The sequence below is a fragment of the Helicoverpa armigera genome, chromosome 31 (assembly GCF_030705265.1).
Source record: "Helicoverpa armigera isolate CAAS_96S chromosome 31, ASM3070526v1, whole genome shotgun sequence".
Classification (NCBI taxonomy): domain Eukaryota; kingdom Metazoa; phylum Arthropoda; class Insecta; order Lepidoptera; family Noctuidae; genus Helicoverpa; species Helicoverpa armigera.
Window position 1 is genome coordinate 5,216,472 of NC_087150.1, and position 25,216 is coordinate 5,241,687.

Here is a 25,216-nt window from a genome sequence, read left to right on the forward strand (position 1 = left end):
GCCCTCGAATACAGCGGCGCGGGAGCGGCGTGGCGGCGGGCAACGAGCGGTGAGCTCCAGTCAAACGGTGACCGCCCGCGCCGCCGCCGCTGCCGCCCCGCTGCCCGCAAAATTCGAGGCAGCGGCCTTAGGGTGACATCCTTGTCTGCGAAGCCTAGGTTCACTACCATTTACTGTTTCATTTTATTTATATTCAAATTTTAAACAAAATACGAAATTGCATGCGCGAGACATCGAGGCGGTCGCCCTTCTCAGTCCGACTGTCACCCCTCTCTTATATTTTTGCTTTATTTGATTACTTAAATTATTCCTCAAAGATAGAAAAAAAATCCGCTCGCTTCGCTCGCGGTTCTTTCTTAGTTTGTTCTGCCCTTGCTTTTTCAGTCCTCGATCTAACAAAAATTTTAAGCACCGAAGTAGCAAAAACAACTGTCGCTCGCTTCAGTCACCGTTTCTTTTTATGTGTGCTTAATTCAGAGTTAAAGAGTCCTCAAAAATAACAATTAAAAAATTCACTTTACAGTGGTAATTTTTAAGTTGTTTAGGCGCTATTTGTAAGCGGAGGTAGAGGACTTATGTGTCCCACATCTCAAACAATTTTGAGCTCGCTACGCTCGCAGCTGCTTCACTTTCCGGTGTTTTTTTTTCAAACTTGTTTGAGTATTTTTGTGTTCCAAAACTCAAAAATTGGTGTGCATAGGTCCTAATATATTGTTATAAGGACATTTTTTTGCGCAACAAATGCTCTTGATTGATTTCTGACTACCAGTCTGAGCACCGGTTTGATTCGCGTAGATTCGAGTGCACGCGCTGCCCGCGACGCTACGCGAGCGCGGGCGCGCTGCTGGCGCACGTGCGCGTGGCGCACGAGGGCGCGCGCGCGCACGGCTGCGGCGCGTGCGGCGCGGCTGGCGTCGCGCGGCGCTGCGCACGCGCGCGTGCACCAGCGCCTCCGCGCGCAGCCCAAGCACGTCTGCCACACCTGCGGGAAGGCCTTCCGGGTTAGTGGACATATTAAGCTGGGTACTCACTTAGCAGTGTAGCACGTAACATATCAGATACGGTATCAAGTGAGTACGTAGGCACGAGCCCGCTGCGAGCCGCTCGCGCGTGGAGCGCTGTAAGCAAAGGCGGCTCGCAGTGTGCTCGTGAGGACCGTGGACGAACCGTACCCACTTGCAGGTTGATACCGTATCTGATACGTTACGTGCTACACTGCTAAGTGAGTACCCAGCTTTAGTTTGTTAATTTTCTCCTTTTCGTTATTAAGAATATGTATCTTAATATAGGTAAACTTAACTCGGTAATGACATTAATGATGACGATGACTATGATGACAATGATGATGATGATGACGACGATGACTATGACTAACGATAATGATGATGACTGTGATGATGATGATGATGACCATGATGATGATGGTGATGATGATGATGACTATCATGATGATGATAAGTATGATGATTACAACGATAATGATGACTCTGACATTGCAGGGTAAGAGCGTGCTAGTGAACCACGTGCGGACGCACACGGGGGAGAAGCCGTTCGAGTGCACGGAGTGCGGGCGTCGCTTCACGCAGCGCACCGCCATGCGCACGCACGTCAAGCTCGTGCACCTCAAGCTCGCCAGGACTGCTAAGGTAGGAGGCGAGTAGCCGGGCCCTGGTACATACGCGGCCTACGACGGAACACGACGGTGTTTAGTCAGTAAGAGTCTGACACTCCCTCACCGCTGCTAACCCACAGCGGGAGGGGTCATTTGATGATTTTTGACGTTGTTAAAAAGAAGGTAGGTAGGTTCTTACTGAACCGATGTGAAAAATTCTTTCACTGTTGGAAAGCTACACTCTTGCCGAGTAACATAGGCTATATTATATTTTATCTGGGTACGGGCAGTAGTTCTCACTGGAGCATGGACACAAAAAAAATCCAAAATAGGCAGCTGTTTAGATATCACTTCATATTATAAAACAAATTCGCTTTTTCTGTCCCCTATATCCCTTTGCAAGCTTAAATCTTTAAAAGTATGCATCAGATTTCCATGCGGATTTTTTAAATAAATAGAGTGATTAAAGAAGAAGGTTTATATGTTTTATAACATACATTAAATAGTGGGGAAATACTGTTATCCTGTACGAAGCCAGAGCGGGTCGCTAGTATACTATAGGTCATCATCATTTACAGGTAAAGCCCGAAGTCCCCGCGCCGCCGTCCCCGAAGCTGGACGCGTACAAGCCGGAGCCCCTCATCCTCCCAGAGCCCTGGAGACAGCCTTGCGATGTCTTCTTCAGCGTCAGCGCAGGACCTTAGACTGACCCATCATCATCTCCCGAGCACCCAACTATGTTGGGGTCGGCTTCCAGTCTAACCGCATGCAGCTGAGTACCAGTGTGCCAAGGAGCGACTGCCTATCTGACCTCCTCAACCCAGTTACCCGGGCAACCCAGTACCCCTTGGTTGGACTGATGTCAGACTTACTGGGACCTTATACTTATGGAGAACAGAATGACTAGCGGAGATGTCATAACGCAATATCTCCTAAGAAATTAGCGACAATATGCGGGGCGAGGGGGACGAGGAACGATACTGTCTTCACCCTTTTTTTAAAAGGGTAACCATGGAGTTTCTTGCAAGTTCTTCTCCATAGGAAGCTACTTTTGCAATGGACAACTAGAATCAGACTTATTTATATTTTTGACGTTCATATAGTTATCGGCACGAATCTTGAGCTCTGATTATACCTGCGCAGAAGTAATTTGTCGGGTCCCTTTTGTGGTATGAAGTGAGGCGCGGGGGCTAAAGTGGTGATTGTCCCGCAGCGCATCGCGTCATAGCCGTCACTCGGGATTGGTTCTTTGCTAATAAATCACTTCTGTGCAGATGTAGGTCAGAGCTCAAGATTCGTGCCGATAACTATAAGTGCTTGTATAGGCCTTAATGAAATAAATGATTTGACTTTGACATTTTTCTTTGGACCCGATATTTTTTGTAACGCCAAAAATAGTTAGCAGATGTCTGTCTGTCAGAACCCGAACGCCTAGTTAATGCACTCGTAACTGATCGTTTTGGTCAAGCTTCCCGTAAGTATTTGAGCTAGTAGAAGGCGCCTGACCTACCTGCATTATGGCATCTCGGCTCATCTTTCCTTCCTCCATGGTTTTTATGTAGTATAGGTTTCTGACAAAAAAAATGGACGAGAATTTGAACTTTGGCATAATCCAAACTAATATTATAAATGCGAAAGTAACTCTGTCTGTCTGTCTGTCTTTTCTTCACGCCTAAACTACTGAACCGATTTGTGTGAAATTTGGTACAGACATAGTTTGAAACTTGAGAAAGGACATAGGATAGTGTTTAATACAAAAAAAAATATTCCGGACATATAGCGCCATCTATTGGTCAAATCAAAAATCTGCTGGTAGTCACTATTCCACGCGAACGAAGTTGCGGGCAAAAGCTAGTACTAGACTAAACAGTCGGCTGACAGTTGTCACAATGGTGGGTATTAAAAAAAAGGGAAATATTGATTCCAATAAAAGTTTTCAGTCGTTCTGACACCGGCTAAATACCTGATCTTTGTAATGTGCGTACTGCCATTCATCTTCATACTGATTTATGAGCCCAAACAAACTGTCGGCCGACTAAAAGTTTGCTGTGTTAATATAAGTCCTAATAATTATGATCTCAATAACTTTTAATGTTTAATTTTATAATTTAAAGTAAAAATAAGACTTTTTTTTTAATAAATAAATTGTGTGAACTGATTGTGGTATTCAATAAAATATATATTTTAAATATGTTGTGTTATTTACTTGAAATTGGGACAAAACTCTGAATAAGGCCAAAAGGATGATATTGAGTAGTCTAGACTCTAAATTACTCTAAAACGTTGCAAACTGGGCAAGTAATGAATGCTTATTTTGAACCGACTTCGCAAAAAGCGGGATTTATGGTCAGATTATTGTATTTATTTTGCAAAGTAATGCTAGCTCCAACAGTTATAGTTATGTTAGAAAATTTGCATTGGTACATGCCTGACATTTTCTTTTTAGGGTTCCGTACCTTAAAAGGAAAAAACGGAACCCTTATTGGATCACTTTTTCGGCCGTCTATCTGTCAAGACCCTTTATCTCAAGAACGCGTGGACGTATCAAGCTGAAATGAATGAAATACCCCGATCTATTGTCCCTTTAAGCTGTGAAAATATCAAACTTCTAAGCCAAGCCAATCAAAGGATACAGCGATATTTTTAACAAATTTTCGAGACTCGCAAAGGAATCAAAAGTCATATAATGCAAATATAGGAAAAATTGCGAAAATCACATTTTTAAGTTATATAGTATTGTTAGCTGCCAATGGTTACATAAAGGGCAGCAGAGACGAGCGACCATCGACACCCCACCATTCAGTCGTGTATCTCTGCTTGGAGGATTCCATTTTCGAACGTCATTGTGACAAGACATGTTATAGTTTGACGGGAATACGATTTTGCCGGGCTTTTGAATAGTTTGGTTCAATCATAGCTGATTTTCATGTTAAAACTATTTCTTGTTATTTCCATGTTGAACAAACCTGTTTCTGGTTCTTAAAAATATAATAAAATATTTTGATAAAATGAAACTTACTACCTATTACGACGTCAAAATCATCAAATGACCCTCGCGCTGCGGGTTAGCAGCAGTGACTGCAGTGAGGGAGTGTCAGACTCTTACTGACTAAAAGCCGCTTTTGCCCTGCAATGTCATCAACAACGTCATCATCATCGTAGTCATAAAAGGTCGTCAGTGGCAGCCGGCAGCAAGAACTCAAAACGTGCGGTTAGCGTCATAAGCAGCCGAGCAAATCAAAAGTTTCAAAAGTGTCTATCAATGCTATAGTCAAAGTTTTAGCAACGAAAACGTCTAAAGTTACCTACTTAACATTCTAAACTGTAAAAATAAAATGAATACTCTAGTAAGTGACATTGTGTTTAGCAGTTTTGTAAATTTTGATTTGTTAAGGTACTTTTTTCTTATCGAGTGAGCTGCAGGTTTAATCGTCTAGTTTTTCTCAAACGCGCCTGACGGCCTCTGACGTGGAATAGTAACGACTGCTACTATATAGGTAGTATTCGGAGCTGTTTCTCGGCTAGTCCCGGTCGCCTGTAGCCAGTAACACTCAGGTTCTCCTGCTCGCGCTGCCCGCGGCGCTACGCGAGCGCGCGCGCTGCTGGCGCACGTGCGCGTGGCGCACGAGCGCGCGCGCGGCTGCGGCGCGTGCGGCGCGCGGCTGGCGTCGCGCGGCGCGCTGCGCAAGCACGCGCGCGCCGTGCACCAGCGCCTCCGCGCGCAGCCCAAGCACGTCTGCCACACCTGCGGGAAGGCCTTCCGGGTTAGTGGACATATTAAGCTGGGTACTCACTTTGCAGTGTAGCACGTAACGTATAAGATACACGAGCTCGCTGCGAGCCGCTCGCGCGTGGAGCGCTGTAAGCAAAGACGGCTCGCAGTGCGCTCGTGAGGACCGTGGACGAGCCGTACCCACTTGCAGGTTGATACCGTATCTGATACGTTACGTGCTACACTGCTAAGTGAGTACCCAGCTTTAGTTTGTTACAGTTGTCATGGTGATTGAAAAAACACACACAATTAGTCCTTCTTTTAGATTGAAAGTACAACACGATAAAATTTTGTGTTGCAACATCACTTTTAAGTACCTATTTCTATTCTATTTTTTTGTCATTATTTTTTTTGTAAAAATTTCTATACAAGTATTAAATGTTTAAGTACTAATAGACTGTTCTAGTTTATAAGAGTAAACTATTGTTTATTGCACAGACGAAAGAGACTGAGCCCCACGACACAGGGTATCCTGGTGTGATGTTCAGTGTCATATACATGATGGATTGTACTTGTTTTTAGAAAAATAAAAATGTAAAGATGTTTTTTTTATAAATTTTCATAAAAAATACGCCAAAAATAATTTTTTTAGCCCTATCATCTTGTCTATTTAATGTAATTTTCCTGCTTTTTTTCTTCATTTTCTCCTGATCCTGATGTATCTGAATAAAGGTAAACTTAACTCGGTAATGACAATAATGATAACGATGACTATGATGATGACTATGATGATGATAATGACTATGATGATGATGATAACGACAATGACTATGATGATAGTAACAGTGACCATGATGATGATAATGACTATGATGATGAAAATGATGACTATAATGAAAATGATAACAATGATGATGATAACTATGATGATGAAGATGACGATGACTAAGATGATGATTACTGTGATGATGATAATGATGATGACTATGATTATGATGATTATGATGACTATGATGATGACGACGATGATAATGACGATGACCTTGACTAACGATGATGACTATGATGATGAAGATGACAATGACTAAGATGATGATTACTGTGATGATGATTATGATGATGATGACTATGATGATGACGACGATGATAATGACGATGACTATGACTAACGATGATGATGATGATGATGACTATGATGTTGATGGTGATAACGACAATAATAATGATGACTCTGACATTGCAGGGTAAGAGCGTGCTAGTGAACCACGTGCGGACACACACGGGGGAGAAGCCGTTCGAGTGCACGGAGTGCGGGCGTCGCTTCACGCAGCGCACCGCCATGCGCACGCACGTCAAGCTCGTGCACCTCAAGCTCGCCAGGACTGCCAAGGTAGGAGGCGAGTAGCCGCGGCCCTGGTACATAAAAGGCCTACGACGGATCACGACGGTTTTTAGTTAGTAAGAGTCTGACACTCCCTCACCGCTGCTAACCCACAGCGGGAGGTCATTTGATGATTTTTGACGTCGTTAAAAAAAAGATAGGTGGAGAGTGCGACCTTCACGCAGCTTTGAACTGAACCATGTGAGAAATTCTTTCACTGTTGGAAAGCTACACTCTTGCCGATTAGTTAGTTACAGCCTATTTATCGTCCCACTGCTGGACACAGGCCTCCTCTCACACGGAGAAGGATTGAGCGTTAATCACCACGCTTGCTCAATGCGGGTTGCTGATTTCAGACTATATAAGTCCAGGTTTCCTCAAGATGTTTTCCTTCACCTTTTTATCAGCCACTGGTGTCTAAGATATACTTAGAAAGTACATACAAACTTAGAAAAGTTGCATTGGTACTTGCCTGACCTGGATTCGAACCCGCGCCCTCATACTCGAGAGGTTGGTTCTTTGCCCACTAGGCCACCACGACTTATCGGCTCTTGCCGATTAACATCCTACTAATATTATAAACGCGAAAGTTTGTATGTATGGATGTATGGATGTTTGTTACTCTTTCACGCAAAAGCTACTGAATGGATTTTAATGAGACTTTACAATAATATAGCTTATACATCAGAATAACACATAGGCTACAATTTGTAAACATATTGTTCGAAATACTAAACCTGCGCAGACGAAGTCGCGGGCACCAGCTAGTAGGCTATATTTTATCCCGGTACGGGCAGTAGTTCTCACTGGAGCATGGACACAAATTATTATCCAAAATAGGTAGCTGTTTAGATATCACTACATAGTATAAAACAAAATCGCTTTTTCTGTCCCCTATCCCTTTGCAAGCTTAAATCTTCTAAACAACGCAACCGATTTTCAAGCGGTTTCTTCAATAGATAGAGTGGTTAAAGAAGAAGGTTTATATGTATAGTAACATATGTACATAAAATAGTGGAGAAATACTGTTATCCCATGCGAAACCGGGGCGGGTCGCTAGTATATTATATTTCATCATCATCATTCACAGGTGAAGCCCGAAGTCCCCGCGCCGCCATCACCGAAGCTGGACGCGTACAAGCCGGAGCCCCTCATCCTCCCTGAGCCCTGGAGACAGCCTTGCGATGTCTTCTTCAGCGTCAGCGCAGGACCTTAGACTGACCCATCATCAGCTCCCGAGCACCCAACTATGTTGGGGTCGGCTTCCAGTCTAACCGCATGCAGCTGAGTACCAGTGTGCCACAAGAAGCGACTGCCTATCTGATCTCCTCAACCCAGTTACCCCGGCAACCCAATACCCCTTGGTTGGACTGGTGTCAGACTTACTGAGACTTAGCCAAGGAGAACAAAATGACTAGCGGAGATGTCATAACGCAATATCTCCTAAGAAAGTAGCGACAACATGCGGGGCGAGGGACGAGGAACGATACTGTCTTCACCCTTTTGTTAAAAGAGTAACCATGGAGTTTCTCGCCCGTTCTTCTCCATAGGAAGCTACTTTTGGAATGGACAGTTAGAATTAAATTTATTTATATGTTTTACGTTCATATAGTTATCGGCACGAATCTTGAGCTCTGATTATACCTGCGCAGAAGTAATTTATCGGGTCCCTTTTGTGGTATGAAGTGAGGCGCGGGGGCTAAAGCGGTGATTGGCCCGCAGTGCATCGCGTCATAGCCGTCACTCGGGATTGGTTCTTTGCTAATAAATCACTTCTGCGCAGATGTAGGTCAGAGCTCAAGATTCGTGCCGATAACTATAAGTGCTTGTAAAGGCCTTAATGAAATAAATGATTTGACTTTAACATTTTTCTTTGGACCCGATATTTTTTGTAACGCCAAAAATAGTTAGCAGATGTCTGTCTTTCAGAACCCGAACGCCTAGTTAATTCACTCGTTACTGACCATTTTGGTCAAGCTTCCCGTAAGTATTTGGGCTAGTAGAAGGCGTCTGACCTACCTGCATTGTGGCATCTCGGCTCATCTTTCCTTGCTCCGTGGTATTTGTGCAGCTTAGGTTTCTGAAAAAACTTGAACTGTGGCATAATACTAGACTAAAAAGTCGGCCGATAGTTGTCACGACGGTTGGTACATTTTTTAAAAAGAAAATCTTAATTCCAATAATGGTCTCTGCACACAGCGGGCGGGGCGCGACGGGACGGGACGGCGACGTGACACAGTGTACTAGATCGTCGCGTCGCGTCGCGCCGAGCGGGACGGCTCTGTGTGGCGGCCTCCGTAATATCTAGTACATTACAACTGCTCAGCGTCGCGTCGCCGTCCCGTCCCGTCGAGCCCCGCCCGCTGTGTGCAGCGACCATAAAAGTTTTCAGTCGGTCTGATACCGGCTAAATACCTGATCTTTGTAATGTGCGTACTACCATTCATCTTCATACTGATTTATGAGCCCAAACAAACTGTCGGCCGACTAAAAGTTTGCTGTGTTAATATAAGTCCTAATAATTATGATCTCAATAACTTTTAATGTTTAATTTTATAATTTAAAGTAAAAATAAGACTTTTTTTTTAATAAATAAATTGTGTGAACTGATTGTGGTATTCAATAAAATATATTTTTTAAATATGTTGTTTTATTTACTTGAAATTGGTACAAACCTCTGGATAAGGACAAGCGGATGATATTGATTAGTCTAGCTAGACTCTAAAACATTGGCAACTTTAGAAGTTTTAATTAATGCTTATTTTGAACCGACTTCGCAAAAAGCTGATTCTCAGGTCGTATTATTGTATTTTTTTACAAAATAATGATAGCTCTGACAGTTATTAGTTATGTAAACTAATATAATGGCCTCGAATGTTATCCTTCACCTTTAATCAGTCATTGGGTGTCTAAGATAGAAAGATAAAAGTACATACAAACTTAGAAAATTTGCATTGGTACATGCCTGACATTTTCTTTTTAGGGTTCCGTACCTCAAAAGGAAAAAAACGGAACCCTTATAAGATCACTTTGTTGTCCGTCTGTGTGTCTGTCTGTCATGACCCTTTATCTCAAGAACGCATGGACGTATCAAGCTGAAATGAATGAAATACCCCGATCTATTGTCCCTTTAAGCTGTGAAAATATCAAACTTCTAAGCCAAGCCAATCAAAGGATACAGCGATATTTTTAACAAATTTTCGAGACTCGCAAAGGAATCAAAAGTCATATAATGCAAATATAGGAAAAATTGCGAAAATCACATTTTTAAGTTATATAGTATTGTTAGCTGCCAATGGTTACATAAAGGGCAGCAGAGACGAGCGACCATCGACACCCCACCATTCAGTCGTGTATCTCTGCTTGGAGGATTCCATTTTCGAACGTCATTGTGACAAGACATGTTATAGTTTGACGGGAATACGATTTTGCCGGGCTTTTGAATAGTTTGGTTCAATCATAGCTGATTTTCATGTTAAAACTATTTCTTGTTATTTCCATGTTGAACAAACCTGTTTCTGGTTCTTAAAAATATAATAAAAATATTTTGATAAAATGAAACTTACTACCTATTACGACGTCAAAAATCATCAAATGACCCTCGCGCTGCGGGTTAGCAGCAGTGACTGCAGTGAGGGAGTGTCAGACTCTTACTGACTAAAAACCGCTTTTGCCCTGCAATGTCATCAACAACGTCATCATCATCGTAGTCATAAAAGGTCGTCAGTGGCAGCCGGCAGCAAGAACTCAAAACGTGCGGTTAGCGTCATAAGCAGCCGAGCAAATCAAAAGTTTCAAAAGTGTCTATCAATGCTATAGTCAAAGTTTTAGCAACGAAAACGTCTAAAGTTACCTACTTAACATTCTAAACTGTAAAAAAATAAAATGAATACTCTAGTAAGTGACATTGTGTTTAGCAGTTTTGTAAATTTTGATTTGTTAAGGTACTTTTTTTTCTTATCGAGTGAGCTGCAGGTTTAATCGTCTAGTTTTTCTCAAACGCGCCTGACGGCCTCTGACGTGGAATAGTAACGACTGCTACTATATAGGTAGTATTCGGAGCTGTTTCTCGGCTAGTCCCGGGTCGCCTGTAGCCAGTAACACACTCAGGTTCTCCTGCTCGCGCTGCCCGCGGCGCTACGCGAGCGCGGGCGCGCTGCTGGCGCACGTGCGCGTGGCGCACGAGGGCGCGCGCGCGCACGGCTGCGGCGCGTGCGGCGCGCGGCTGGCGTCGCGCGGCGCGCTGCGCAAGCACGCGCGCGCCGTGCACCAGCGCCTCCGCGCGCAGCCCAAGCACGTCTGCCACACCTGCGGGAAGGCCTTCCGGGTTAGTGGACATACAAGCTGTTGATTTGCATTTATGCCATAGTTCAGGAGGAGGACATACAATACGTAAATAATCGATCTAGACACACGGCAGTGTGTCCGCCAAGTTCGAGCAAAAAAAGCGACACACCGGCCGTGGGTTATATTACACGAACCATTTCGGGCCAAATTCGACCCCCCTGTAACTCAAAATCTATTTTATTTACGCATATCAACTTTTTAATGATTTTACTTGGCAAGTTTAATAGAAAATTAAATACTTGATTCATTGCGTTTAGTAGGTTTATAACAAGGTGTATGAAAACTTGCCAAGGAACATCATTAAAAAGTAACTATTTTTAACTGAGGTATGTGTATGGAACTTGGTACTTATTCAGATCTCACTTCTTTTATAGGCGAAGCATTCCCATATTATCGAACTTGGCAGTCTTTCACATTTTTGTTTTGGGTGGGATTGGAATTACAGTAGATGGGAAATAACTAATATACACTGCTTTTGTTGTCATTGTAATGTCGAGGTATTTCAGAAGTAATCCAATTTTATAAATGTTTATGAGTGATCGTCGCGTATGCTTTGTGTGAGGGTGCAGCACGGTTTTAAGGCCAGATTAAATAAGGCTAGATGACATTTACGGAATTCCGAAAAAAAGTTAAAGAAAAAAAAATACGTACCAATTTTTTTCTCGAATCATTAGCATAATTACCTCCTTGAATATGGCACGGATGCAAATCAACAGCTTGTATTAGTTTGTTACAGTTGCCATGGTGATTGAAAAATAACAATTAGTCCTTCTTTTAGATTGAAAGTACAACACGATAGAATTTTGTGTTACAACATCACTTTTAAGTACCTATTTCTATTCTATTTCCTTGTCATTTTTTTTTTAATAAAAAATTCTATACAAGTGTTGGGGCCTTACTACAAAAACTTTAAACCCTGTTTTACACTTGTCTAATATTATTTTGGCTGCAAAATGAACCATATGTCAACGTCATAATTTGACATTTTTTTAGACAAGGCATAAACTGACGTTTAAAAGTTTTTGTGGTAAGACGGTAAATGTTTAAGTACTAATAGACTGTTCTAGTTAAGAGTTAACTATTGTTTATTGCACAGACGAAAGAGACTGAGCCCCACGACACAGGGTATCCTAGTGTGTGGTTCAGTGTGATTGTACTTGTTTTTAGAAAAATAAACATGTAAAAATGTTTTTTTTATAAATTTTACATAGACGTAACGAGCCCCCATTGAAAAATACGCAAAAAAACATTTTTTTAGCACTATCATCTTGTCTATTAAATGTAATTTTCCTGCTTATTTTCTTAATTTTCTCCTTTTCGTTATTATGAATATGTAGCTATCTGAATATGGGTAAACTTAACTCGGTAATGACAATAATGATGACAATGACTATGATGATGATGATGAAGACTATGATGTTGATGATGATGATGGTAATGATGATGACAATGATGGTAATGATGACTATGACAATGATGACGTTGATGATGATGATGATGACTATCATGATGATGATGATGACGATGATAATGGTGATGATGATTACTATGATGATGATGATGATAATGATGATATTGACTATGAATGATAATAATGATGATGACGATGACTATGATGATGATGATGACGATGACTATGATGATGATGACGATGATGTTAACTATGATGGTGATGATGACTATGATGATAGCTACAGTGACTATGATGATGATTATGAAGACAACGACAATCATGATGATGGTCATGATAATGATGAAAATTATAACAATGATGATGATGATAGTGATGATAATGACATTGCAGGGTAAGAGCGTGCTAGTGAACCACGTGCGGACACACACGGGGGAGAAGCCGTTCGAGTGCACGGAGTGCGGGCGTCGCTTCACGCAGCGCACCGCCATGCGCACGCACGTCAAGCTCGTGCACCTCAAGCTCGCCAGGACTGCCAAGGTAGGAGACCAGCTGCCCGGGCTGCCGGATGTTACCGCGGCCCTGGTATAGTTACCGGCACGGATATTAACCTCTCGGCGGAAGAGTGGGGATCGCTTTGCGCACTGTACACACAAGGCAATAAACCAATAAATCGCTTCTGCGCAGGTGAAGGTCATGGCTCAATATCCGTGCCGATAACTATACATAAAAGGCCTACGACGGAACACGACGGTGTTTAGTCAGTAAGAGTCTGATACTCCCTCACCGCTGCTAACCAACAGCGGGAGCCATCATTTCATGATTTTTGACGTCGTTAAACAAAAGATAGGTGGAGAGTGCGGACCTTCACGCAGCTTCGAACTGAACCGATGTGAAAAATTCTTTCACTGTTGGAAAGCTACACTCTTCCTGAGTAACATAGGCTATATTTTATCCCGGTACGGGCAGTAGTTCCCACTATAGCATGGATACATATTATTTTCCAAAATAGGTAGCTGTTTAGATATCACTACATAGTATAAAACAAAGTCGCTTTTTCTGTACTTTTATCCCTATGTCCCTTTGTAAGCTTAAATCTTCAAAATAACGCAACCGATTTTCAAGCGGTTTCTTCAATAGATAGAGTGATTAAAGAGGAAGGTTTATATGTATAATAACATACATTAAATAGTGGGGAAATACTGTTATCCCGTGCGAAACCGGGGTGGGTCGCTAGTATACTATAGGTCATCATCATTTACAGGTGAAGCCCGAAGTCCCAGCGCCGCCGTCCCCGAAGCTGGACGCGTACAAGCCGGAGCCCCTCATCCTCCCTGAACCCTGGAGACAGCCTTGCGATGTCTTCTTCAGCGTCAGCGCAGGACCTTAGACTGACCCATCATCTCCCGAGCACCCAACTATGTTGGGGTCGGCTTCCAGTCTAACCGCATGCAGCTGAGTACCAGTGTGCCACAAGGAGCGACTGCCTATCTGATCTCCTCAACCCAGTTACCCGGGCAACCCAATACACCTTGGTTGGACTGGTGTCAGACTTACTGGGACCTTATACTTATACTGTTACAGCCTATTTATCGTCCCACTGCTGGGCTGCGGCCTCCTCTCACACGGAGAAGGATTGAGCATTAATCACCACGCTTGCTCAATGCGGGTTGGTGATTTCAGACTTTATAGTCCAGGTTTCCTCAAGATGTTTTCCTTCACCTTTTTATCAGCCATGCTTATGGAGAATAAAATGACTAGCGGAGATGTCATAACGCAATATCTCCTAAGAAATTAGCGACAATATGCGGGGCGAGGGGGACGAGGAACGATACTGTCTTCACCCTTTTTTTAAAAGAGTAGGTAACCATGGAGTTTCTTGCCCGTTCTTTACATAGGAAGCTACTTTTGGAATGGATAACTAGAATTAAACTTAGTTATATTTTTGACGTTCATATAGTTATCGGCACGAATCTTGAGCTCTGATTATACCTGCGCAGAAGTAATTTATCGGGTCCCTTTTGTGGTATGAAGTGAGGCGCGGGGGCGGTCTAAAGCGGTGATTGGCCCGCAGTGCATCGTGTCATAGCCGTCACTCGGGATTGGTTCTTTGCTAATAAATCACTTCTGCGCAGATGTAGGTCAGAGCTCAAGATTCGTGCCGATAACTTTAAGTGCTTGTAAAGGCCTAAACGAAATAAATGACTTGACTTTTTTCTTTGGACCCGATATTTTTTGTAACACCAAAAATAGTTGACAGATGTCTCAAAGAACCCGAACGAATAGTTAATTCACTCGTAACTGACCATTTTGGTCAAGCTTCCCGTAAGTATTTGACCTAGTAGAAGGCACCTGACCTACCTGCCTTATGGCATCTCGGCTCATCTTTTCTTCCTCCATGATTTTTATGTAGTTTAGGTTTCTGACAAAAAAATGGACGAGAATTTGAACCGTGGCATAATACTAGACTAAACAGTCGGCCGACAGTTGTCACGACGGCTGGTATATTTTAAAGGAAATCTTAATTCCAATAAAAGTTTTCAGTCGGTCTGATACCAGCTATATACCTGATCTCTGTAATGTGCGTACTACCATTCATCTTCATACTGGTTTATGAGCCCAAACAAACTGTCGGCCGACTAAAAGTTTGCAGTGTTAATATAAGTCCTAATAATTATGATCTCAATAACTTTTAATTTTATAATTTAAAGTAAAAATAAGACATTTTTTTTAAAATAAATAAATTGTGTGAACTGATTGTGGTATTCAATAAAATATATATTTTAAATATGTTGTGTTATTTACTTGAAATTGGCACAAACCTCTGGATAAGGTCAAGAGGATGATATTGAGTAGTCTAGACTCTAAAACATTGCAAACTGGGCAAGTAATGAATGCTTATTTTGAACCGACTTCGCAAAAAGCGGGATTTCTGGTCGGATTATTGTATTTTTTTGCAAAGTAAGCTCTGACAGTTATTAGTTATGTAAACTAATATAATCCCTTCGAATGTTATCCTTCACCTTTAATCTGTCATTGGGTGTCTAAGATAGAAAGATAAAAGTACATACAAACTTAGAAAATTTGCATTGGTACATGCCTGACATTTTCTTTTTAGGGTTCCGTACCTCAAAAAGAAAAAAAACGGAACCCTTATAAGATCACTTTGTTGTCCGTCTGTGTGTCTGTCTGTCATGACCCTTTATCTCAAGAACGCATGGACGTATCAAGCTGAAATGAATGAAATACCCCGATCTATTGTCCCTTTAAGCTGTGAAAATATCAAACTTCTAAGCCAAGCCAATCAAAGGATACAGCGATATTTTTAACAAATTTTCGAGACTCGCAAAGGAATCAAAAGTCATATAATGCAAATATAGGAAAAATTGCGAAAATCACATTTTTAAGTTATATAGTATTGTTAGCTGCCAGTGGTTACATAAAGGGCAGCAGAGACGAGCGACCATCGACACCCCACCATTCAGTCGTGTATCTCTGCTTGGAGGATTCCATTTTCGAACGTCATTGTGACAAGACATGTTATAGTTTGACGGGAATACGATTTTGCCGGGCTTTTGAATAGTTTGGTTCAATCATAGCTGATTTTCATGTTAAAACTATTTCTTGTTATTTCCATGTTGAACAAACCTGTTTCTGGTTCTTAAAAATATAATAAAAATATTTTGATAAAATGAAACTTACTACCTATTACGACGTCAAAAATCATCAAATGACCCTCGCGCTGCGGGTTAGCAGCAGTGACTGCAGTGAGGGAGTGTCAGACTCTTACTGACTAAAAACCGCTTTTGCCCTGCAATGTCATCAACAACGTCATCATCATCGTAGTCATAAAAGGTCGTCAGTGGCAGCCGGCAGCAAGAACTCAAAACGTGCGGTTAGCGTCATAAGCAGCCGAGCAAATCAAAAGTTTCAAAAGTGTCTATCAATGCTATAGTCAAAGTTTTAGCAACGAAAACGTCTAAAGTTACCTACTTAACATTCTAAACTGTAAAAAAATAAAATGAATACTCTAGTAAGTGACATTGTGTTTAGCAGTTTTGTAAATTTTGATTTGTTAAGGTACTTTTTTTTCTTATCGAGTGAGCTGCAGGTTTAATCGTCTAGTTTTTCTCAAACGCGCCTGACGGCCTCTGACGTGGAATAGTAACGACTGCTACTATATAGGTAGTATTCGGAGCTGTTTCTCGGCTAGTCCCGGGTCGCCTGTAGCCAGTAACACACTCAGGTTCTCCTGCTCGCGCTGCCCGCGGCGCTACGCGAGCGCGGGCGCGCTGCTGGCGCACGTGCGCGTGGCGCACGAGGGCGCGCGCGCGCACGGCTGCGGCGCGTGCGGCGCGCGGCTGGCGTCGCGCGGCGCGCTGCGCAAGCACGCGCGCGCCGTGCACCAGCGCCTCCGCGCGCAGCCCAAGCACGTCTGCCACACCTGCGGGAAGGCCTTCCGGGTTAGTGTTACAGTTGCCATGGTGATTGAAAAAAGTAATTATTCCGTCTTTCTAACTATATTTACGAACTTAAAATTACCTTCTATTACTGAGAATCTTATAAACATAGAAAATAATTAAATAAAAATTTCTAAAAAGCAGAGTGTTAGGCGTCGAAGTACTCCTCGAAACGTGCCCAGAAGACTGGCTGCATTGCCACATTGAATGGCAAAACTAATTCTTTGTCCAAAGAACAAGCCAGTTGACGACTGTCTGGGCACGACAACGATGATGACTATGAATGATGATGATAACTATAATGACTATCACTAATTATGATGATGATGAATATGACTAATGATGATGATAATGACGATGATGATGACAATGACTAATGATGATGATGATGACTGGCTAATGGTGATGATGACGATGATGATGACTATGATGATGATGACGATGGTGATGACTATGATAATGATGATGACTGTGATGAGGATGATGATGATGACTATGACTAATGATGATGATGATGACAATGACTAATGATGATGATGATGACTGGCTAATGGTGATGATGACGATGATGATGACTATGATGATGATGATGACTATGATGATGACGATGATGATGATGACGACGGTGATGATGATAACTATGATAGTGATGACTATGATGATGATAATGATGATGACTGTGATGATGATGGTAGTGATGAAGCTAATGATAATGATGATGATGATAATGACATTGCAGGGTAAGAGCGTGCTAGTGAACCACGTGCGGACACACACGGGGGAGAAACCGTTCGAGTGCACGGAGTGCGGGCGTCGCTTCACGCAGCGCACCGCCATGCGCACGCACGTCAAGCTCGTGCACCTCAAGCTCGCCAGGACTGCCAAGGTAGGAGCCGGGGCCCTGGTACATGATGATGATGTCCTCCTAGCCGATTATCGGCTACGGCGGCTGTTCTCATGTAAGGAGATTAGCCAACTACGTAGGACATATTATAGTGCACGAGCATTTGCGCAGACACAGGTGCACTCACTATTCCTTCACTCTCATAGCCCGATGGGACGGCAATCCGACACGACCGGAGAGAGATCAGGCGCAGGACCGACATTTACGTGCTCTCCGATGCACGGGTGTATCAATCACCAGCTTCCAGGCTCCGGGCTGCTTTGTGAAAGTCTTCTAAAACCCACAAAGCGATTTCGACCCGACTCGGGAATCGAACCCGAGACCTCGTGCTCAGCAGCCGTACTTGCGACAGCTAGACCAACGAGGCAGTTAAACATAACACTGGTACATAAAAGGCCTACGACGGAACACGACGGTGTTTAGTCAGTAAGAGTCTGACACTCCCTCACCGCTGCTAACCCACAGCGGGAGGGGGCATTTGATGAATTTTGACGTCGTTAAAAAAAAGTTAGGTGGCGAGTGCGGACCTTCACGCAGCTTCGAACTGAACCGATGTGAAAAATTCTTTCACTGTTGGAAAGCTACACTGTTTCCGATTAACATAAGCTATATTTTATCCCGATACGGACAGTAGTTCCCATTGGTGTTTGGACACAAATTGTTTTCCAAAATAGTTAACTGTTTAGATATCACTACATAGTATAAAACAAAGTCGCTTTTTCTGTCCCTATATCCCTTTGTACGCTTAAATCTTCAAAATAACGCAACCGATTTTCAAGCGGTTTCTTCAATAGATAGAGTGATTAAAGAGGAAGGTTTATATGTATAATAACATACATTAAATAGTGGGGAAATACTGTTATCCCGTGCGAAACCGGGGTGGGTCGCTAGTATACTATAGGTCATCATCATTTACAGGTAAAGCCCGAAGTCCCGGCGCCTCCGTCCCCGAAGCTGGACGCGTACAAGCCGGAGCCCCTCATCCTCCCTGAACCCTGGAGACAGCCTTGCGACGTCTTCTTCAGCGTCAGCGCAGGACCTTAGACTGACCCATCATCATCTCCCGAGCACCCAACTATGTTGGGGTCGGCTTCCAGTTGCAAGCAGCTGAGTACCAGTGTGCCACAAGGAGCGACTGCCTATCTGACCCTCTCAACCCAGTTATTTGTGCAACCCAATACCCCTTGGTTGGACTGGTGTCAGACTTACTGAGACTTAGCCAAGGAGAACATAATGACTAGCGGAGATGTCATAACGCAATATCTCCTAAGAAAGTAGCGCGACAACATGCGGGGCGAGGGGGACGAGGAACGATACTGTCTTCACCCTTTTTTTAAAAGAGTAGGTAACCATGGAGTTTCTTGCCCGTTCTTCTCTATAAGAAGCTACTTTTGGAATGGACAACTAGAATTAAATTTATTTATATGTTTGACGTTCATATAGTTACCGGCACGAATCTTGAGCTCTGATTATACCTGCGCAGAAGTAATTTATCGGGTCCCTTTTGTGGTATGAAGTGAGGCGCGGGAGCGGGCTAAAGCGGTGATTGGCTCGCAGTGCATCGCTTCATAGCCGTCACTCGGGATTGGTTCTTTGCTAATAAATCACTTATGCGCAGATGTAGGTCAGAGCTCAAGATTCGTGCCGATAACTTTAAGTGCTTGTAAAGGCCTAAACGAAATAAATGATTTGACTTTGACTTTTTCTTCGGATCCGATATTTTTCGTAACACCAAAAGTAGTTAACAGATGTCCCAAAGAACCTGAACGCCTAGTTAATTCACTCGTAACTGACCATTTTGGTCAAGCTTACCGTAAGTATTTGAGTTATAAGAAGGCGCCTGACCTACCTGCATTATGGCATCTCGGCTCATCTTTTCTTCCTCAATGGTTTTTATGTAGTTTAGGTTTCTGTCAAAAAAATGGACGAGAATTTGAACTGTGGCATAATACTAGACTAAAAAGTTGGCCGACAGTTGGTACATTTTTAAAGGAAATCTTAATTGCAATAAAAGTTTTCAGTCGGTCTGATACCGGCTAAATACCTGATCTTTGTAATGTGCGTACTACCATTCATCTTCATACTGATTTATGAGCCCAAACAAACTGTCGGCCGACTAAAAGTTTGCAGTGTTAATATAAGTCCTAATAATTATGATCTCAATAACTTTTAATTTTATAATTTAAAGTAAATACAAGATTTTTTTTTTAAATAAATATATTGTGTGAACTGATTGTGGTATTCAATAAAATATATATTTTAAATATGTTGTGTTATTTACTTGAAATTGGTACAAAACTCTGGATAAGATCAAGAGGATGATATTGAGTATTCTAGACTCTAAAACATTGGAAAGTTAGGAAGTAAATAATGCTTATTTTGAACCGACTTCGCAAAAAGCGGGATTTCTGGTCGGATTATTGTATTTTTTTGCAAAATAATGATAGCTCTGACAGTTATAGTTATGTAAACTAATATAATCCCCTCGAATGTTATCCTTCACCTTTAATCAGTCATTGAGTGTCTAAGATAGAAAGATAAAAGTACATACAAACTTAGAAAATTTGCATTGGTACATGCCTGACATTTTCTTTTTAGGGTTCCGTACCTTAAAAGGAAAAAACGGAACCCTTATTGGATCACTTTTTCGGCCGTCTGTCTGTCAAGACCCTTTATCTCAAGAACGCGTGGACGTATCAAGCTGAAATGAATGAAATACTCAGGTCTATTCTCCCTTTAAGCTGTGAAAATATCAAACTTCTAAGCCAAGCCAATCAAAAGATACAGCCAATTATGTCGATATTTTCAACAGATTTTCGACACTCGCAAAGGAATCAAAACCTACAGGATACTTCCCGTAAACTCAGAATCTTGAAATTTGGAATGAAGCATTGTCATATAATGCAAATATAGGAAAAATTGCGAAACTCACATTGTTTTAGTTATATAATATAATAAAATAATATTTTAATAAAATGAAACGTACTACCTATTACCTTTAACGTCAAAAATCATCAAATGACAGCTCCCGCTGTGGGTTAGCAGCACTGAGGGAGTGTCAGACTTACTGACTAAAAACCGTCGTATTCCGTCGTAGGCCTTTCATTCGTAACAATCCCGCAGCCCCGGCAGTACATGCCTGACCTGAAATCGAACTCGCGCTCTCATACTTGAGAGGTTGGTGCTTTAACAAATGGTGTTATGACAAAATTATAATTATATTCATATCATTTATTGCGTTCCACAAGTTTCACATGGTGTTACAAAAAGCTTACAGCTACGTACATTTGTGGACCCTGTTAGGGCAGAGCAACATTTGGCATTTAATGCCAGTACATTTAAAATACTTAAAACTAATTCTTAATTATTATGGCGGTAGTTTTAAACATAATAGGAATTATACCTAATATAATAGGAATAGTTAATTTACAATTCAAATTACATATTATATTTCTTTATATTTGTATAAATATATATTAGGAAATTATTTAGTGTTTGAGCTTGCATGCATTCCTTGTTCCTTCCATTTCCCTCTCCTAGTTCCAAAAACTGCCACTCACCAAGCGAGACGTGGCGCCACCGTCAATACAAAAAACTTTCGCGCGAGTGCCAAAAACACGACGCCGGCCGCCATAACGCGCCGCAAAATAAATTCAAAAACTATGTCTAAACTTCAATAAACTTCTTAAACTAGTCAACAACCCCTGCAGGGAGTTACTGGGCGCCCATCAAACCATAAATAACATGTGTACAAGTGATCTGTGTAGGTACTGTGTGAGTGGATCAAGTTGCAGCAACCGGCGGAACTTTGTAAGTACCTACTGATTCCTATTTCCCATCGGTCCTGTGTGCAGCTTTCCATAAACCTCTCACAGAAAATCTTACAACCTGGATAGATCTGTAAAAACCTATTGGTCTAGGGCTTACGGTCAACGAAGCGCCGTTCAAGTCACACCATTTAGATATTAATTAGCTATTTTAGTGTATATTGTTTATGTATGACTAATATTTATTTTGTCGTTCATGTATTCTTGAATTGTACTATAATATAGTATTGTATATCTCTGGTAAGCGAACCGGGTAGATATAGATACTATATTGGGAAAGGCAGTTAAAATAAATATGTAAATTGAAAAAAAAGACCACAGTTTTATTCCGTTATTTATTTGCAAGTTTAGCATCTGCTGGAGTCCAGCATGAGCGACTGCAGCCGCAGTCTACCAGGGTTCACGGCAAACTCCATCTGGACCCATCACCTGACCAGGAGGGCAGTTTGGAGGAACCGTTATAAAATTCGGGTCAGCATCGCGCATGTTTACGACAGGATTCTGTATCATCGCTGTCAACAATAACACCATATTTAAAACTCATTGAAGCTCGTGGCTAAGTCTATACAAAATCAAAATTCATTTATTCAAACTTGGCTGCAAGATAGCACTTTTTGAACGTCAGGAATTTACATAAGACAGCCCCCAAAACGCCCGCCCTTCACCACTTCCTATGTGTTATTGCTGGGAAGAAGAAGTGGCGCAACAAACTCCCCAGCAACACATGTCTGTCTGTAGGTTGGAAGAACCTTAACATAGTTGGGGTTCAAGCAGTCAAATAGAACTTCAGCTTTATGATATTACATACATTTGTATACATAATTATGTAGGTACTTACGGATTGCACCAGCCACAGAAGCCACGAGCGCCGCTAGAGCGAGTAGTACAACTTGTAAGAACTTCATGTTGAATGAATTCAGTAAGAATATGATTTTCTAACTAAAATCATGGTTTTTATACTATTTTTAATAGGTATTTTATATAGTTATGGTATGATATGGAATAGTTATGTTGCTGTAAAAGTCTAAAATGCATGGTACGGGCAAATAAAAATAATAATGGCATCCTAGCCAGTTGTCGGCCACGGCGGCTGTTCTCATATAAGGAGATCAGCCAACTGCCCAGGGGCCCGATTCTCCTAATTTTACTTAAGCGCCATTCGATTGACGTTCGACTCGATTCGACTGATATCCAATCCCGAGTCGATTACGATTGAAGCGTATGTGGCATTCCGCAATTTTTTCTTTGAAATAAACGTTTTTATCCTTTTCTGTCATTCAATAATGAATCATTTTGTCTGCAAATGATTTACGATTGCAAAATGATTGTACAGCAAACTACCGTATAGACCAAAATCATCAAAATAGCAGACCAATCGCACACCAATCAAATGTCAATCGAATACGATTGGTCTTTTATTAGTAGCAGAATGCCCGATATGGTTAAAACTGCTATTACGATCATATTGCGATTCGATTTCTATTCGATTTTGACATTATTAACTTAGGAGAATCGGGGCCCAGGACATATTATAGAGCACGTACATTTCCTTAGACACAGGTGCACTCCCTATTCCTTCACTCTCATAGCGCGATGCGACGACAATCCGACACCACCGGAGAGAGATCACAAGCAGGACCGACATTAACGTGCTCTCCGATGCACGGGTGTATCAACTGCCAGATTTCGGGCTGCTTTGTCGAAATTTCAGAAAATCCACTATATAGTTAATCTTAGATTTTCACTAAATATGTACTTACTTTTACCGTTTTGATCTGGTAATTAAGTGATTATGATAATTAATTAGTAACAGTTCATTTAGGCCGTAAATAATTTATTTCTATTATAATTGTTTAGTCGAGCGTGTTATCTATAATTTAAGGTAAGCGTAAATAATCTTTAACTATTATTAATTTATAAAAATACCTAATTCATATTAATCCGCATAAACGCAGTCCGTGGCTTATGTAAATTACTAGCTGTTTTCCCGCGGTTTCTGCCGCGTCGAGGGTATTTCTTCCCAGAACCTGGGTAAAATAAGGGAGCACAGCGCCATCTATTGACAAACTAAGTAACTTCATTTTGATGGTTAAATCCTAGGAACTACTAGGTACTCTACCGATAAGGAAAATGTTTTCATTATCAAACAGTCAATTTAGAGAGAAATTCTGCAAGCTTATTTTTATTTATTATAGCTTATTATGTCTGAAAACGTGCTCAAAACCTCCCAACAGCACGTTACCACATTTGCTCAACAGATGGCGTTGCTCCGAGTTGTGCGAAACCTACATCGCGGTATGGTTACGTTACAAGAGTTCAATAAGGCAAACGTGCTTTAACTATATTACCAGTCTAATGCAGAGTCACAATTTAATTATAATCTAGGGGTATAAATATTTTTGAAATAACCCCATGGACACTATGGGGTTATTATTATTACTTATGATTTTAAGCTTCATGCTCTAGCTAGTTCGACTCGCACTTGACCGGTGTTAAGGTATCAGTGGACGGAAGGTTCGTGAGTCACTTGCTTATCGAGAAGTTACAGTTTTGGTCTTACTTAAACCACGGAGTAAGGAAAAATAACCTCAGATGTCATAATGCTGGCAATAAGGCGTTTGAGACATCTGCCAACGAATTTTGATATTACAAATAATCCTCAGCTCCAAAGAAGGCGTATAAGACTCCTCCCGCTGTGGGTTAGCAGCGTGAGGGAGTGTCAATGACTAAAACCTATCTTGCTCCTTCGTAACTAAGAATTTTCGAGTGCCCTCCGAAACAGTCACCTATCCAAGCATAAAACACATTTTTTGTGTTTTCAAAATGAGGTAGTATTTTTTTGATGAAATTTTGACTTTTCAGAACAGTCTAGAAAATTGGCACAAATCCGTGTATCGTCATTTCATTTCTGCACTTCATGAAATTAAATGTAAATCTTTATTCGCAGAGACTTGGTTAATTAAAAAAGGCAACTGTACAATATTATAAAACTAAAAAGTTTGTTTGAATGGTTCAATATTAAGTACTAAAGATATGATACGATTTGAAAAATGTCATCAGTGGTAAATAGTTAATTTACCAATGACTTATTTAGACTTATTTTTATCTGATTATGTCCGAAAACGAGCATAAAACCTCCCAACTGCACGTTACCACATTTGCTCAACAGATGGCGTTGCTCCGAGTTGTGCGAAACCTACATCGCGGTATGGTTACGTTACAAGAGTTCAATAAGGCAAACTTATAGTAAATGTGTTTTATGCCTTAAAATGTAATATTCAGTCAATTTCATTTTACTTAATTGGTTACAATTAATATTTTTGAAATAACCCCATATGGTTCTTCTTGTGTATGGGGTTATAATTATTTCTTAAAACTCTATTGAATAAATTCATACGTCTTAAATTAGTCAAGTCAGATAGCATTCACCCATATACAAGAAGAGAAGGCAACGTGTATTTTAGGAATCTCCGAAACGGTTGATAGCAACCAGAGATGTGAAAAATATAGTATGGAAGAAGAAAACATGCTGCGCCGACCACAAATCAAAATTGGGACAAGG

At 41.4% G+C, this 25,216-nt stretch overlaps 1 protein-coding gene, 1 long non-coding RNA gene and 1 other non-coding gene across 3 annotated transcripts; 2 read left to right on the plus strand and 1 right to left on the minus strand.

Annotated features, from left to right (window-relative positions):
* The first annotated feature begins 937 nt into the window (after positions 1-937).
* LOC110381325 (uncharacterized) lies at positions 938-2,967 on the plus strand. Its single transcript, XR_010278050.1, has 3 exons — positions 938-1,001; positions 1,500-1,646; positions 2,191-2,967. It is a non-coding gene; the product is annotated as an uncharacterized LOC110381325 (transcript).
* A 1,691-nt stretch (positions 2,968-4,658) lies between these two features.
* On the plus strand, positions 4,659-18,871 carry LOC135116668 (zinc finger protein 48-like). Its single transcript, XM_064043166.1, has 11 exons — positions 4,659-4,695; positions 5,168-5,376; positions 6,568-6,714; positions 7,796-7,903; positions 8,256-8,277; positions 10,755-11,032; positions 12,857-13,048; positions 13,728-13,839; positions 16,649-16,926; positions 17,663-17,809; positions 18,746-18,871. Exons 1-11 carry the CDS (start codon positions 4,659-4,661, stop codon positions 18,869-18,871), a joined length of 1,656 nt encoding a protein of 551 aa, XP_063899236.1.
* Positions 18,872-21,975: 3,104 nt separating this feature from the next.
* On the minus strand, positions 21,976-22,585 carry LOC135119207 (uncharacterized). The gene is made up of 2 exons (XR_010278047.1): positions 22,493-22,585; positions 21,976-22,166 (listed from the first exon to the last, which is right to left on the minus strand). It is a non-coding gene; the product is annotated as an uncharacterized LOC135119207 (long non-coding RNA).
* Positions 22,586-25,216: the final 2,631 nt, after the last annotated feature.

What these genes read in the sequence shown, in the direction of transcription:
- LOC135116668 (XM_064043166.1), top strand. Translation starts at nt 4,659, where the DNA reads ATGACCCTCGCGCTGCGGGTTAGCAGCAGTGACTGCA. An exon ending in CGATGTCTTCTTCAGCGTCA is followed by an intron (nt 13,840 to 16,648) that starts GCGCAGGACCTT and finishes GCTACTATATAG; the next exon opens with GTAGTATTCGGAGCTGTTTC. An exon ending in AGCTCGCCAGGACTGCCAAG is followed by an intron (nt 17,810 to 18,745) that starts GTAGGAGCCGGG and finishes CATCATTTACAG; the next exon opens with GTAAAGCCCGAAGTCCCGGC.